A 14,752-nucleotide genomic window follows, 5' to 3' on the forward strand; every position below is an offset into this window, starting at 1 on the left:
AAGTGGAAGTCTTACCCTTGTGGTTCTTGGACGGTCTTGTTTTCCACTTTCTGTTCACATTCTTTTATCATGGAGCTCAAAATAACCTAAGACACATAAGGAAGAGAGATACATGACATTTGACGTTTTTCCTTTTACATTAACACTTCTTACTAAATCTTCTCTGCAAATAATTCTGACATTAGCAGAACTGTTTAAAACATTTCCCTGTTTTTTTTTTTTCAAGTGCCTTTGAGTTCCAGTTATCTGATAATGTCTTGTGGTTAGAAACAACAAAAACGTTCAAAATAACTTAAGGAAGAAAATGTTTTCCAAATAGTTACAGAAGTTCAGGACTCCGTCCTTTTGCCCCAAGCTTTAAAAACAGCACTAAAACAAACCCACATCTATGACATGCTATATCTTCATGAACATTATGCAAAAAGAAAAAGCAAGGAAAGAAAAAAGTGTGATGGTATCCTAGGACAATATCTTAATGGAAGGAAGTGCTAAAATCAACTTGATACCATTCCACTGGTGTCTTCCAGAGTTCCTATGACTCGTGGCTTTTTCCTTTTATTTAAGCAAATACAGTGTTAAAAAGGTGTCTGCAGAGTATTTAAGACTGAAGATACTTCCACACTGACATTTTTGCACTTATCGAAAAATAAGGAAATGATTCCCAATAGCAGGCTTTAAAACAAAATCATACAGTTAATTCATGGGACAGAAAAATGACTGCCTGCACTGTTCACAACAGTACTGTTTCAGCACATTAAGACAAAAGTGTTTTGTCTAAGGGTGCAAATGCAAGACGTGGCTGGGGGTGTGTATTCTATTGCTATCTGTTAGAGGTGGGGCAGTTATCTTCTATTAATTGGGCAGTTTATCTCTTCCACAACCCATCGTCCCTCCAGGAGATATCTTCTGTTGTTGGGCCACTGAATCTCACTGCATGACTAATAAAATTACCTCACCCCAGTGTGAGATGCTCTGCCCAAGGGGAGGAGCCAAGTATTCCTTCCTGGATATAATCTGAGATTTGGAACACCAGAAGCAGCCTTTTCCCACTGAATTCCCAGAGGAGCAGCTTTCTTTTCCACTGGACTCCCAGAGGAAGACCAGGTCCACTGGACCTTCAGAGGAAAACTACACCCTTCTACAGGATCATTGTTGCAACAGAACCACATTTGTCACTCCAGGAGGACTGCAGCCACCATTTATTGGGACTGCGACCAACACCCTGACAAACAGGTGTCAGGTCGTATTCTGACTCTGTCAGTGTTGTTTTGTATTACTGCATTTTTATTTTTACTTTTCCTAATAAAGAACTGTTATTTCTACTCCCATATCTCTGCCTAAGAGCCCCTTAATTTCAAAATTATAACAATTCAGAGGGAGGGGGTTTACATTTTTCATTTCAAGACAGGCTCCTGCCTTCCTTAGCAGACACCTGTCTTTTCAAACCAAGACATATTTTGAAACACTTAGGCAAAAAAGTTAGAATGCAAAGTACAAAACTATAAATATGTACATATACACACATAAATAGACACACTGCATAAATGGAAAGTTCCTCTGCCACAGCTCAGAAGAAAGCTAAATACTTTTTTGAGACACTAAACTTAAAATCTCAAAGCTACAAGCAATTAAAATGAGTATTGTCTTACCAAACCTGAATATATACAACAAAAGAAAAATACTATTTTCAATCTCTAAAATACAGATCAGTCACTAATGGTTACTACCAACTGATAACTATTTTAAAATGTATTTGCATAAATTAAAATGCTGGTTTCTGTCAAGTCGGCAGCACAACCATTAATTACACAGATAAGATGTGGCCTGGTCCGCAGACCTGTGCCACTGCTCACTCTATTTATCCACAAGTGTTACTTCAGCATTTGAAACATTTTAGGTAGCAGGTGTTACACACCCTTGAGTGTTTCAGAGAGTGGCATTCAAACAGGACTACAACTCTTCCTACTGTATTTGCTGTCCTCCATTTCCATAAAATGTTATACAAATACTAATTGCTCAAGAGTACAGAGGTACAGGAGAAATACATTCAGAATTTTTGTTCTGTATCAAAAAAGCCATGAAATTTTCAAGGACAGCTGCCATAATTTTTGTTACTTATAATTCCCACCTGTGCACTGGAGCTTTCCTACATTTTTGTACATCTGAATCCAGATGTTCCAAATATCAACAATATGAAGCCTTGATCAAAGGGGAGAATAATTCGTCAAGGACCCAGGATGATTTCAATAACAGGATGGCTTTGCCGTCCATTGCACAGCTCCTTCTGCGAAGGCTGTGTAATTCTTGGATTAAGTGGAGCAATTCTTGCCTCTTCTGCAGATTAATTTCTAAATTTCTACATTATGGCTTTGCACATACTGCTCAGACCTATTCCCTTGGTTCTCCTTGTTTGGTCATAGGACTGATTATGAAATCACATCTCCTTAAAGAGAAATATTTCAGAGTACTAACTCTATATTTAGAGACACTTAAAAGACTTAACATGCTGAAGTCTTATAAACAGTACTGCAGTATACGGACTAAATATTTTTACCAAGTACTGACTCACTATCATGCAACTCAAATCCACTTTGAAAACCCATAGAAGGTAAGTGGAAAATGAGGAAGAAGGGACTTGACATTGAACTAGAGATGCTGGTAAAGTATCTGAATGTCTGCACAAGGTGAAATGTTTCCTTTAAAGATGAGAAGGTCTGATCTAAATGCCCAACTTACACTTTTATTTATATGAAAGAAAGGAAAACAAGTATGAGGTATGAGTGGTAAATGCTGCCAGACAGGACCACACAAGCCAATTCCACAATGTTATCCTTCCAAGATGAGCATAAACTCTGTACTGACGTTAAAGCCATTAGAGCTAAGGCTCTATGATTTAGAAAATGTATGTGTGTTTGTCAAGTGATATGCCATTTGAATAATGAGTAACACCATAGAGGCCAAAATAGTGAAAAAAGGCTTAATTCTGCTTATGCAAATAGTTAATTATTTGAAACAGTAAATGACATTCATTTCAGAAAACAAGATCTTCAGATAGAAGGCTTCCAAGACACACTAGAACTCACTGGGTCACAGAAGCCGCTATCATGATGCCTACAAACATCCCATTGAAGTGGGAAGGTGATCAAGCCCTAGATATCCATTTCTACAAAAAAAAGGGATAAAAATTGTAAAGACTGTAGTGAGTTTTCCAACCCACTGAAGCAGAAGTAAATACTTTTAATTTTATATTGCTCTCTGGCTAAAAAGCCAAAGCAGTTGGCATCATGACTGAAGTCACCTAAGCACAGTAATGCAGAATGTGGTAATGGAGAACTGAGAGCTGTCTTTACCTACTGATTTATTTTAAATCCTATTCCAGTCCTCAGCTCCTTCTCTGACTACAAGATTCAAACTCAATCAAACTCCTTGTTCTAATTCAGGGTATCTTTTGAACTGACTATATCTTTAAACCTTAGAATTTAAATTAACTACAAAAATGAAGTGGCAGTATTTGATCAGTTATCCCATTGGTGAAAGAAAATGAAACTCTTGCCTAACCAGATATATTGTAGCCATTGATTTTAGCGCATCCTTGGTTTGACTAACATAAAAATGGTAAAAACATTTCCTTTTTCTTCAGTCTAGGAAGATCTGTTTCCACATGCATTTCTGATGGTTGAGTATTTGTTTGCAGAGATTCTCAGCTTAGAAATATATTTTACAAGATTTTACTGGTTTTGAAATCACGTGATCTATTCTTTATCAAAAAAACCTCCTCAATGTCATGTTTTGAAACCACTTATGAGCAGCTCTCCTTAACTTCTGGTTTTAAATGCCATCACATTTCAACTTCTGCCACCTACATCTCATACTCAGTAAACATAGTTTACTGCTCACCTCATGCTCTGGAGAGAGATGTTCCATGTCGGTTCGTAAACACTTCAGTCCTGGTAAAAAGTGATTGACCATTAAATCCTCTGAAATAACTAAAACACAGGTTGTTAAGGTATTATAAGGATTGCCTTATACTTCTTTCCTGTCTTCTGATAATGTTGCTTTATGGAACACAAGGGCAGCAGCAAAACTAAGAAAATGGAGCAGCATTTGACACTTGATGGCTAATAAAAAGGAAAAAAGATCTTAAACATATTTAACATCATGTATTTTGTACACACATATAATCCTTATAAGATTTTTTTCTTGATTTATTGGTTAAGATCAAGAGTTTTGTTTTTGTAGCTTTGTTTTCTGAAGTATCAGTTCCACTGTATGGGGTCTGGCTGAGCTGGAGCTCATTTCCTGCACAGCAGCCCTCAGTGCTTTGCACTGGTACCTAGAAATTTCGGTGTTGGTACCACACCAGTGCTCAGGCTACTGCTGAGCAGCGCTGGCACAGCATCGGTGCTCTCTCTAAACATTCCTCCCCATCAGTAGGCTGGGGAAGGACACACAGCCTGGACAAGTGACCCAAACTGACCAGAGGGATGTTCCACACCATATGATGCCTATTCAGATATAAAAACTAAGAGAAGGTGGTGGTGGTGGGGCAGGAGACCATTTGTTATTATGATGTTTGTGTTCTGGAGCGACTGCTACATGTGCTGAAGCCCTGCTTCCTGGGAAATAACTGGATATCGCTTGCTAATGGAAAGTAGAGAAAAAAATCTTCTGCTTTGCTTTGCTTCCATACATAGCTTATACTTTATTAAACTGCCTTTATTTTGACACAAGTTTTTCCTCCATCTGATTTTCTCCCCCACCCTCACCCATCCTGCTGAGGAGGGGAAGGAGAGTGGCTTGGGGGGCACCTGGTGTGCTGCTAATCCGCGATATTCACCATCTCGGAAAACCTCCCCCTTATGTTGAATAGATCATGTTTTATATCACAGATTCAAAGACAAATATTAAACTTTTCTCACTACAGAGAACTAACAGCAAGACTTCCCCTGAAAAAAGGATACAGCAACAGGAAAGAGCACTGTAGGACTCAAACAGGTGGGTAGCAATATCCAATCTCTTCGAATCAACAGACTGCTGGTTGTTGACCAAAGCTAACTTGTGCAAGTGTGGAATAACAACTGGAAAAGTAAATACAGTGATAAGTATTTGAAACTGCTTTCTACAGAACTGTTTAGCATTAAACAGGTGCTATGTGGCAACTGCAGGCATTTGAAACTTCACACATCAGCATGGAATAAGAACTGCAAACAATTGCTTTTGAAGGGATTGCCCTTGCATATTTAATTGATTGATTCAAACTTGAAATAAAAATCTGTGGATCCACCACCTAAAAAAAAAGGTACTCCACCCTGGAGTACCTTTGAAATAATAAGTGTTTACAGAAAAGAAAGAAAAACCCCATCAATGTAACCAGCATACCTATTAGCTTTTGGACAAAGAGAAGAAGACTGCATCTTCCCATGGATGCAACTTACATTCGTCTCTAAATCTGGGCTCAGCATTAGGTCCAACTCTTCCAAACGTTTTTATGATTTCTGTATGTAAAGAATGTTGGTCTTGATACTGAGGGTCCTCCAGGAAAGATGCCAGCTGCATTTTTACTCTCTCCAGAAGCTTAAACATTCCCAGAGAAATAGAAAGAACACAAAAGAATCAAGATGCTAGAAATTGTTATGATCAGTTCAGAATATGTTTACAATTTTCTGTATTTCAGATGACAGATCTTGGACTTTATTTTAATTTACAGATTTTTTTCTATGAGGGTGTTTCAAACTCTTCAATGCACCTCTATGTTACCAGGGTTTTAATCTGATCTGTTTTTTAACAACAGACAGTTGCTCCCATATACTTGACTTTTCCTCCTGAGATTTCCTTGAGTTTGATACTCCCTTTTTTACCTGCTACTACAGTTTCCCTCTTACTTAACAATTAATAACCACAGAGTTTTCCTGTTTAATTAAAAACCAATTAATAGCATTTTTTGTAATGTATCTCACTTAATAGGTTGAAATTTTTTTTGCAGAGGATAGAGATGCAAAAGTAACTATCATAAAATCAATGGAATTAAAAGGATTCCCTCAACTAAATGCTAGAAAACCAAAAATGAGATAAGTATTTAATTTGGATTCAAACTTGAAAAATTAACATTTTATGATACATTTTGGAAGGTGATAGCACCTTCCAAAATGTATCTGTACTCTAAGGCTTATCATAATTAGTGCAATGGATACAGTAATTTCTGTGTAGTAACAAAGCAATATTCTTCCCAACTGATTATAGGCATGCATTCCAAGCTGCAAAATTCTAACTTTTCCATCGTCCAAGTACGTGTGAGTCATCACTGACTTGACTCACATTACTCACATTTCCTCAAACGCATTCTTTTAGAATATGTTGAAATTACGGGAAGAATGCAAGCTCTGCAAAAAGCTGCAAGGCCTTACAAAAAGAATTTTGATTGCACAGCTGTTACATGAAACAAAATCCAGTTTTCTACTGTTTACAGCAGAATCCTGACTGTCTTCAAAATTCTTATCTATTACCATAGTAGCATCCTTTAAAAAATGATGAGGAATTGCATCTCTGCATTATCTTCAAGGAATACTTTGCTAATGTCATTATGTCTTTCAGTGCTATCTTGGACTAAATCAAGGGCTAAATCAGCAGATATGACTGGAACAACAAGAGTCTTGTGCTCTTCTAAAGTATTTGGGAGCCAAGCAGGATACCCTAAAACACCTAAAAAAGTACAATATACAAAAGTACAATATGTTTTTGGTCACTCTTTTAAAATAGAACTATTTCTTTTGGAAATAATGGAGTCAGATTTCACAACTGTACTGGAGAAGGTTTTAAAGAAACATTTTGAGCATGGGATTTCCCATCTTCTAGCACAGGCCTCCCCTCTACTTATCTGTCTCTGTTTGTTTATGTTTGGTTGAGATTCAGAAGGAAATGTTTTTATTAATTACAAGGATTGGTTTGTTTAGAGAGGAAAAAAAAAGGCCATTGCAAAACCCAAAAGCACTTTGGAAGAGAATATGAGAAAGAAGAAGAAAGAAGAAGAAAGAAGAAGAAAGAAGAAGAAAGAAGAAGAAAAAAGAAAAAGAAAAAAAAAGAAAGAAAAAGAAAGAAAAAGAAAGAAAAAGAAAGAAAAAGAAAGAAAAAGAAAGAAAAAGAAAGAAAAAGAAAGAAAAAGAAAGAAAAAGAAAGAAAAAGAAAGAAAAAGAAAGAAAAAGAAAGAAAAGAAAGAAAAGAAAGAAAAAGAAAGAAAAAAAAAGAAAAAGAAAGAAAAAGAAAGAAAAAGAAAGAAAAAGAAAGAAAAAGAAAGAAAAAGAAAGAAAAAAAGAAAAGAAAAAAAAAAGAAAAAGAAAGAAAAAGAAAGAAAAGAAAGAAAAAGAAAAAGAAAGAAAAAAAAAAAAAAAGAAAAAAAAGAAAGAAAAAAAAAGAAAGAAAAAAGAAAAAAAAGAAGAAAAAAAAGAAAAACAAAGAAAAAAGAAAAAAAAGAAAAAAAAGAAAGAAAGAAAAGAAAAAAAAAAAAAAAAAAAAAAAAAAAAAAAAAAAAAAAGAAAAAAAAAGAAAAAAAAAAGAAAAAGAAAGAAAAAGAAAAAAAAAAAAAAAGAAAGAAAAGAAAGAAAAAGAAAGAAAAAGAAAGAAAAAGAAAGAAAAGAAAGAAAAGAAAGAAAAAGAAAAAAAAGAAAGAAAAGAAAAGAAAGAAAAAGAAAAGAAAAGAAGAAAGAAAAAGAAAAGAAAGAAAAAGAAAAAAAAGAAAGAAAAGAAAGAAAAACAAAGAAAAAGAAAAAAAAAGAAAGAAAAAGAAAAAGAAAGAAAAAGAAAGAAAAAGAAAGAAAAAGAAAGAAAAAGAAAATTTATGACTTCCCCTTTCTTTTATTCTGTATTTATAAAAAAATCATCCTCTTATGCTACAAAAACACAGGTGACAACAGGTGTCTCACCTCTCTCTGAGTAACAGTTTCCATGATGGTCCCAAAAGCAGGGATTGTAGCAATCCTTACTGAACTACAATGGAAGAATAGGGTCTTTAAGATGTATGCAACACTAAGAACAAAATTACTTAAATAAAAATTTTAAAATTAGTACTTTTAAGTTACATTAGTTTCTAGCAATGACAAAGGAAAAAAAAAAAAAGCAGACCAGGAAAAAGAGAGGATTAACTCAAGGTCTCAGTCTGAAACTCACAATTCAGGATCACTGGACAAGGTAACAAGGGCCGGAGCAACCCGCTTGCCAACTAACGCTTCACTCATGCCTCGAAGAGCCAGCTGTAAACCAGTCAACATGCAATAAAAAACGCTTTGGTAAACGTGAACAACTGGGTTAGCTGTGACTGAGGATGGGCAGGCAGATTCTTGGGGTTGTTCTTGGTTTAGTCACCCACACAAGACATTAAAGCCACTAAGACTCTATTCATGCTGGAGCATCTGTTAGTAACAAGTTGTTAGTGAGATTAGCAAAGCATCCCTCCTTAGCTGGAAAGAAATACCGCATCAGAATGTCCACGAAATGAACTGCCACCGTTGTATATCAGACATAAGATGTAGCCAAAACTACTTTGCATTTCATTAATGCAGGTGATACTTAATTTTGCAGTAGCAAAGCTGATAGCTTTACAGAATAGTAGTATCCAGCTTTCTGCCAGAAATGATGTAAGCAAATTTGAAAACTGAGAACATGATTAAATATAAACAAAAATTCAATTACAGGGATTTAAGTTTTCAATTTGAAGTTCATTCAGCATTTTTATACAGTTTAATTCCAAGCGTTGCAGTAAACCTTTTAATTTAGAAAGAAATGATTTAAAGGTTACTTTCCTTTAAAAGGAATTCAATTTTTGTTCAGCTAGATTAAGAGACATAACTGATGGTTATTTCTTTCTAAGTATTAAGAGGGATGCTAGGTATATAAGACAGTCAGGGAACTTACATTTCAGGGTCACTGGAGAGAGTAATGAGAGCAGGAACAACTCTCTGAGCTACCAGAGTTTCATGTACCCCCTTCACCAACAGCTGAATGGTCGGAGCAGGGGGGTATCACAGGTGATGCACGGAAAGAGGGAGCACAGTATCATGGGAGGAAGAACGGCAAAACCAAGAGAGAGAAAGAAAAAACACAAAAAGCAAACCAAAATTAGAAGCTAAGCAAATACTGCTACACTAGAGCTTCATAACTGCAAAGGCATGAAGAAAGCTAAAGTGGTCCGGCAATCAGGACAAACGTGACGAATTCAATAACACAATGTTTTCTTTATTTTCAGATATTTTAAAACTTGAACTCAAACCATGTTTTATTTCATATATAACTATAAATAAAGTTATGTATAATTAAGTACTAAAGTGATGTCAATTTGAATTTGACGATTCCGTGTAAATGCTGTTCCTAACTCTACACAACAATATTTATCATAGTAGGTGGCTGTCACATGCAACACAGAAGTCTTGACTAGGCTAAATGTGTGTAATTTCCCCACACTGAGTGATACATCTCACACCTTGTACAATGAGACAAACAGCACCTTCCCAGATGCCAAAACGTTTTCCTGAAAATCATTCAGGACTCCTTGATATTTAACAACCATCCAAACAGTATGAATGCTGGTCTGTGCAGGGAGAAAATGGGGAATCCTTGAACTATCCATGAAATTTATTTCCTCAAGTCTTTTCGCAAACTAAGGAAGAGATGTATTTGTTGCAGTGCATCCCAAATGTTAAAAGCTTGAAATCATAGTAAAACTCATTATCCATGAGCACAGCAAAGTTGTTTGAATACAGATGTTCCCAGGTGATTTTTTCCATTACCTATGTAGTTATACACAAGCATTTGCTGCATATGTTGCAAATGCCCTTTACATACACTCTTCATATGAAAACCTCCTAATTTTCAAACCAAGTTGCAAACTTTTTGCATATTCAACAAAATAGTGGGTTTTGTCTTAATTAATAAAAAGAGGAAAGATTAGATATTTCCATTTTGTGTCTCATGTTAGGACGTGTGCATGTATTTGCTGGTTTTAGGAGATGAACGTAAAAATCTTATCAGTAAGTTCATATGAGAAATATGAAATATCTTTTTAATTTTTAGCTATATTCTGATTACTCATATTGCATAATGAACACAAATTAAATTCTAAGCCATTTCCCTGGGAGAAGCAGTAGCTGTCAATATATCAGTATCAAAACCAGACAGTATTTACATCCTCTAACTAGAGAAGATTTTACATTCTGCTATTTTTTAGAGCATTCCTGTTTTACCAACTCTGAATTTAAACCAAAGTAAGCTGTAAAATATTGGAAGGAACTTTTCAAAAGCTTTTATATAAAGGAGTGATATGTATGCATGTATGTGTGTGCATGCATGAGTGACACAGACATGGAACAGAGTGGCCTCACAGACAATTTTACTGGAGAAGGAAGAATGGGGAGAAGCTGTGTAAGAACATAAGACACTATTGCTGCAAAGCACCTGGAGTAGCAAAGTTGCAACATCCTATACTTGTTATTCAGAAAGTATTAGGATGTCAGTTCAACAACAACATTTAAACATTAATACATTTCACAATTATTGACATTGGCAACAACTCCAAGTGCCAATCTGTTGAGTTCATGGGCTACTCTTCAAACAGCTGTTAAGGACACAGGTCACTGTGTCCTTGGTTTAACTTTCATATATAGCTTTACTAATTTTCACATTTATTAAAATTGAGAATGCTTATAATTTTCAATTTTAGACAAACAGAGACTTGAGTTTTCTTTATGAACCTTCATTTAGAACAAAGCCTAGCAGTTATACAGTGCTTTGAAAAAAAAACCCAAACACTTGGGATTTGTATAATTAGCAAATAATTTAGAATGATCTCAGCTTCATTCCTGTCTGGTCTCCCGCATTTTTAAGTATGGTAAAGCATGGTGAACCGATGCATTCCATCATACAGAAAACAAAACATGCTTTATAATACAAGTGTCGTACTGAAGATGTGTCCCTAGCCCTGAACCCAAACAGACCAGCAAAGAAAGCTGATGTATAAGTCAACTTAGACTTATTCACATTCAAATCAGAGCAATCAAATCTGTTTGCATCAACATTGAAATGGGAAGCTGCTAACTACAAACATTAATTCAGAAGCAACAGGAACAGCTGGGTGGGCAAAGCTGTGTAGCAGCATGTAAGGTTAGAGTGAGACAGACAATGTAAATTGTTATCTTTTTTTGATTCCTCTAGGATAATTACTTACACATACTACAGCTTAATATGGTAGCACAAGGCTTCCAGCCCCAAAGGAGCAAGGGAGTGGAAAGGCCCCACATCACTTCTGTGTCCTTCCAACCCTTAATAGACTATAAAGGCTTGGTAAAGCAGTCAGGCCTGCAGTCTCTGTGCTGCTCAGAATCTTCACTGTTCTCATACAGCTGTCCTGCATCCTATTATCTAATCCTGTCTTCATCCTATTATCTAATCACTTGGCTTTGCCATTCAGCAGCCTCTGAGGTTACAGAAATTCCTCAAGTGATGGAATCTTCCAGCAGTGAAACCAGCTATTACTACCTCTTTGCAGGTGACTTCCCAAATTTACATAATACCATGTACAAATATGTATGCCATGGCTATCCAGGAAATAGCAATATGCTACTATTTTCAAGTAAGAAAAGCATTTAGAAGAAAGCTGCCTAGGCTTTGGTAAAAATTGAAATATGCTAAGAAACAAGACATGAAATTGCATGCATAGACTGCCTAAAAATAATCAATATGCAGCTGAATTTGAAAAGAAGCTGCAACCAAGACAATGTCCTGCTGTAACTGAGGTGTTTCATATGTTTGGCTAATATTTACTAGGGCAAAAAGGAGCTTATTATTACCAATATATATTAAAAAATGCTTTTGTGAGAGGGAAAATATGCAAATAGATTGTAACAGTGTCCAAAAATTGCCATTTCCTTTTTAAAAGGAGAGGCAAAAAAAAAAAACCAAACCAGAAAAAAAGGACATTGTTGGACGTTTTTAATTGAAGTCTCAGGATGCAGCTTGTTGTGGTTGTTTACTGCTCTCTCTGCTCTGACTTGCAGAGTGTCACTAAAGAAAGCTGATAGATATGTTAAGTGCTCTTTAGTTCTGAGACAGACTTCAGATTTGTTTTTGCAAATGGACACAAGATGTCAGGTTCAGCTAGAGGTCCCCTCCAAAGCTATTCAAATGAGACATATATGGAAAAATGCCCAAAAAAAAGAGAAGGAAAAAGTAATTGTGATTAGAAATGTGTGTTTCTAACACGCAAAGAACAGAAAGTTCTCTCTTTGTTCAGCCAATGGAGTATGTCTCAGAGGTTTGCATATGACTTCTAAAATGAACATTTGATGAAATAAAGGCATGATGTGAAAATAAAAGCAAACTTACTAGGTATACATTTCAATCTTTATTGTGACCAAAATTTATAGATATTAAGGGGAAAAATGAAGCTGTCATTATGAGGCAAGTAAAGTAACTGTAAATTCTTTTTAAATTCTTTTAATTTCTACAAAAAATACAGAATTATATGTGTGTCTTCACCACCATATCTGTTACAAAGAAAACTAGTTTGAATTACAATGCAAGTGCATTGCATGAGCATACATAAGACCTACTGAAAATGTTAAGTTATATATTAGACTACTGATGATGTGTTGAAGAGTCAAAAGCAGAAGTAAAAACTCAGAGATTCTTATATTTAACTACAGACCTATAGAAAGATGTGTTGCTGAACAGAGAACAGATACAGAAACAGCTGAACAATGACCTCCTGCTCCATCACACAGTCCACAGCTTATTTAAGTTGTTTGCAATTATTAAGAATGTAGAAACATTGTCTGATTGATCCCTCTTTTAAAAAATAAACTCTAGTTTTAAAAAAGTGAAAAACAGTTTGGACAACACTTACCTCAAACATTCTAGCAGCTGTACACCGAACAAGAGCAGAAGTATGGACAACTCCATACCACAAAACAGTTAATAGTAGCTCATGATAAGCTGGGTTTGCACTAGAAGAAAACAGTTGGGCAATTGATCAAACAAAAATACTCCCAAGCCCTGGATGTGTTCTCTACCTAAAAAATGCAGTCTTTAAGAATTCCTTGCTCAACAAATCTAAAACTCCAGCATTCATCCTTTCTAAAGGATACAAAATACTTATCTCATTCTGAAAGACTTACACCATGTTGCAGTCTAGAAAATATGTTCCTTTTTAAAGTTAATTAAAAGAACCCAAGCTCAACCTTAAGAACATAATTTTCAATGAATTATATTAAATGCAAATACACATCTAGAACAAATGACAATAGTATGGTAAATACAAAATTAATTTCCATTGTATTCTCAATGAGTTATTTTTGTGGAAATCTTTTGTTTGGATTTCGGTGTTCCTCTTTTACACTTGAGATTTTTTTTTTAACTGCTACATTTTTAACCTAGAAATTACATTTACACCAGGGAAAAAAAGCAAGTATACCCTTTATTCACCCAAAGCGTCACAGTTATTAAAAATTACAAATAGATTAGCAGCTTTTAATAAAAGCTTCTAATGTATTTAGACGTAGTTAACCCCAAGGTATATTCTTTACCCTAGTTCCACAAAGGAAGCTTTCAGGCTATCAAGTGGAGCATGGGACAGTGAAAGCATGGTCATTACATCTTCTAGAAATCCAACTAACAGCTTGCGGTCTTCTTCCTGAAAGAAGGGAGGAAGGGAGTACAGTGATGAATGGGCTGGAAGGATCGCTGAGGTTATGATGGCAACCTCAGAGGTGCAGAGGACACAAACTATGAAAAAGAATAAACGAGATTAAGCATTTAACAATTTTCTTAGGAGCTTCAAAAATGTGTTTAAAGAACAAGAGCCTTTCAAAGCAAACACACGAGATGGTGTTTCATCTACTAAGCACATACTCATGCATAAATTCTTTTCTTAAAGAAACTTCTAAGAACAGTACTTAAGCATATTTACGACTCCTGAAAGTTTATAAATCATAAACCACTAAAAATTTGTAAGAATATGAAGAATTTTTTTTTCCTGCAAGATATGTGTGTACTAGAACTTGACTGCTCATTGCTGGAAGATCGGGTAAGATTTATAGTGTGCGACTCCAACTAGGCCTCAAATGGGAATTTACCCATTTCAGTACCTGCTTTGCACCATGATGTTTGCCAAGTTCACAGTTAAATGGCCGAGAATTAATGTTAAATGGCCTGAGTTAATGTTTCAGGAGTAACATTAATAGAGTTTTGACAGAGGAACATGGTAACACATGATCTGAATATGCATCACCACCTGAGTAGAAAACTTTGTCAATGTATTTACAGCTGCCCATTCATCTACCTATCTTTAACACACAAGAACAGAAAGTTTTCAATGAACACAGTAATGTTTAGGTATTTTTTAAAATAAGTTTCACACATTATTATACAACAAAGAAACAGAAACCCAAACCTACCTGAATATAACATGTAAGGACCCCTGTTGCATAGATGGGAACTGTGGCTTTTGTTAGCACTCCATTTCCTGCTGTGGAATCTAATGAAACACAGTGAAGAATGGAGGTTTTATACATACATATGAGTATAGAACATATATATTATCTATAGTAGACTTACATGTGTGTATTTAAGTATTATGGATTCAATCACCTTTTGATATATACACAAAGAATTTACATGCATATATACAGAAACGTGCTTAAAGAGGTACTCAACGTACTCAAGAGGTATTTGGATTTGAGATTTTTTTTTACCCTACACATAATCTACAACT

The 14,752-nt window shown here is 35.3% G+C and overlaps 1 protein-coding gene across 2 annotated transcripts in view; it reads right to left on the minus strand.

The window, feature by feature from the left end:
* Window positions 1-14,752, minus strand: part of RELCH (RAB11 binding and LisH domain, coiled-coil and HEAT repeat containing) — a 77,800-nt gene that overhangs the window by 5,891 nt on the left and 57,157 nt on the right. The window contains exons 20-28 of one of the 2 annotated variants that reach the window (XM_030963483.1): window positions 14,436-14,515; window positions 13,566-13,672; window positions 12,887-12,986; window positions 8,161-8,243; window positions 7,917-7,980; window positions 5,436-5,574; window positions 4,962-5,078; window positions 3,898-3,986; window positions 16-86 (exon numbers count right to left, since the gene is read on the minus strand). In XM_030963483.1, coding sequence (XP_030819343.1) covers window positions 16-86; window positions 3,898-3,986; window positions 4,962-5,078; window positions 5,436-5,574; window positions 7,917-7,980; window positions 8,161-8,243; window positions 12,887-12,986; window positions 13,566-13,672; window positions 14,436-14,515 — 850 coding nt within the window. Of the gene's footprint in view, window positions 1-15; window positions 87-3,897; window positions 3,987-4,961; window positions 5,079-5,435; window positions 5,575-7,916; window positions 7,981-8,160; window positions 8,244-8,904; window positions 8,988-12,886; window positions 12,987-13,565; window positions 13,673-14,435; window positions 14,516-14,752 lie in introns of both variants that reach the window. The other variant, XM_030963476.1, reaches the window with a different exon arrangement.

The sequence above is a fragment of the Camarhynchus parvulus genome, chromosome 2, assembly GCF_901933205.1.
Source record: "Camarhynchus parvulus chromosome 2, STF_HiC, whole genome shotgun sequence".
NCBI lineage: Eukaryota > Metazoa > Chordata > Aves > Passeriformes > Thraupidae > Camarhynchus > Camarhynchus parvulus.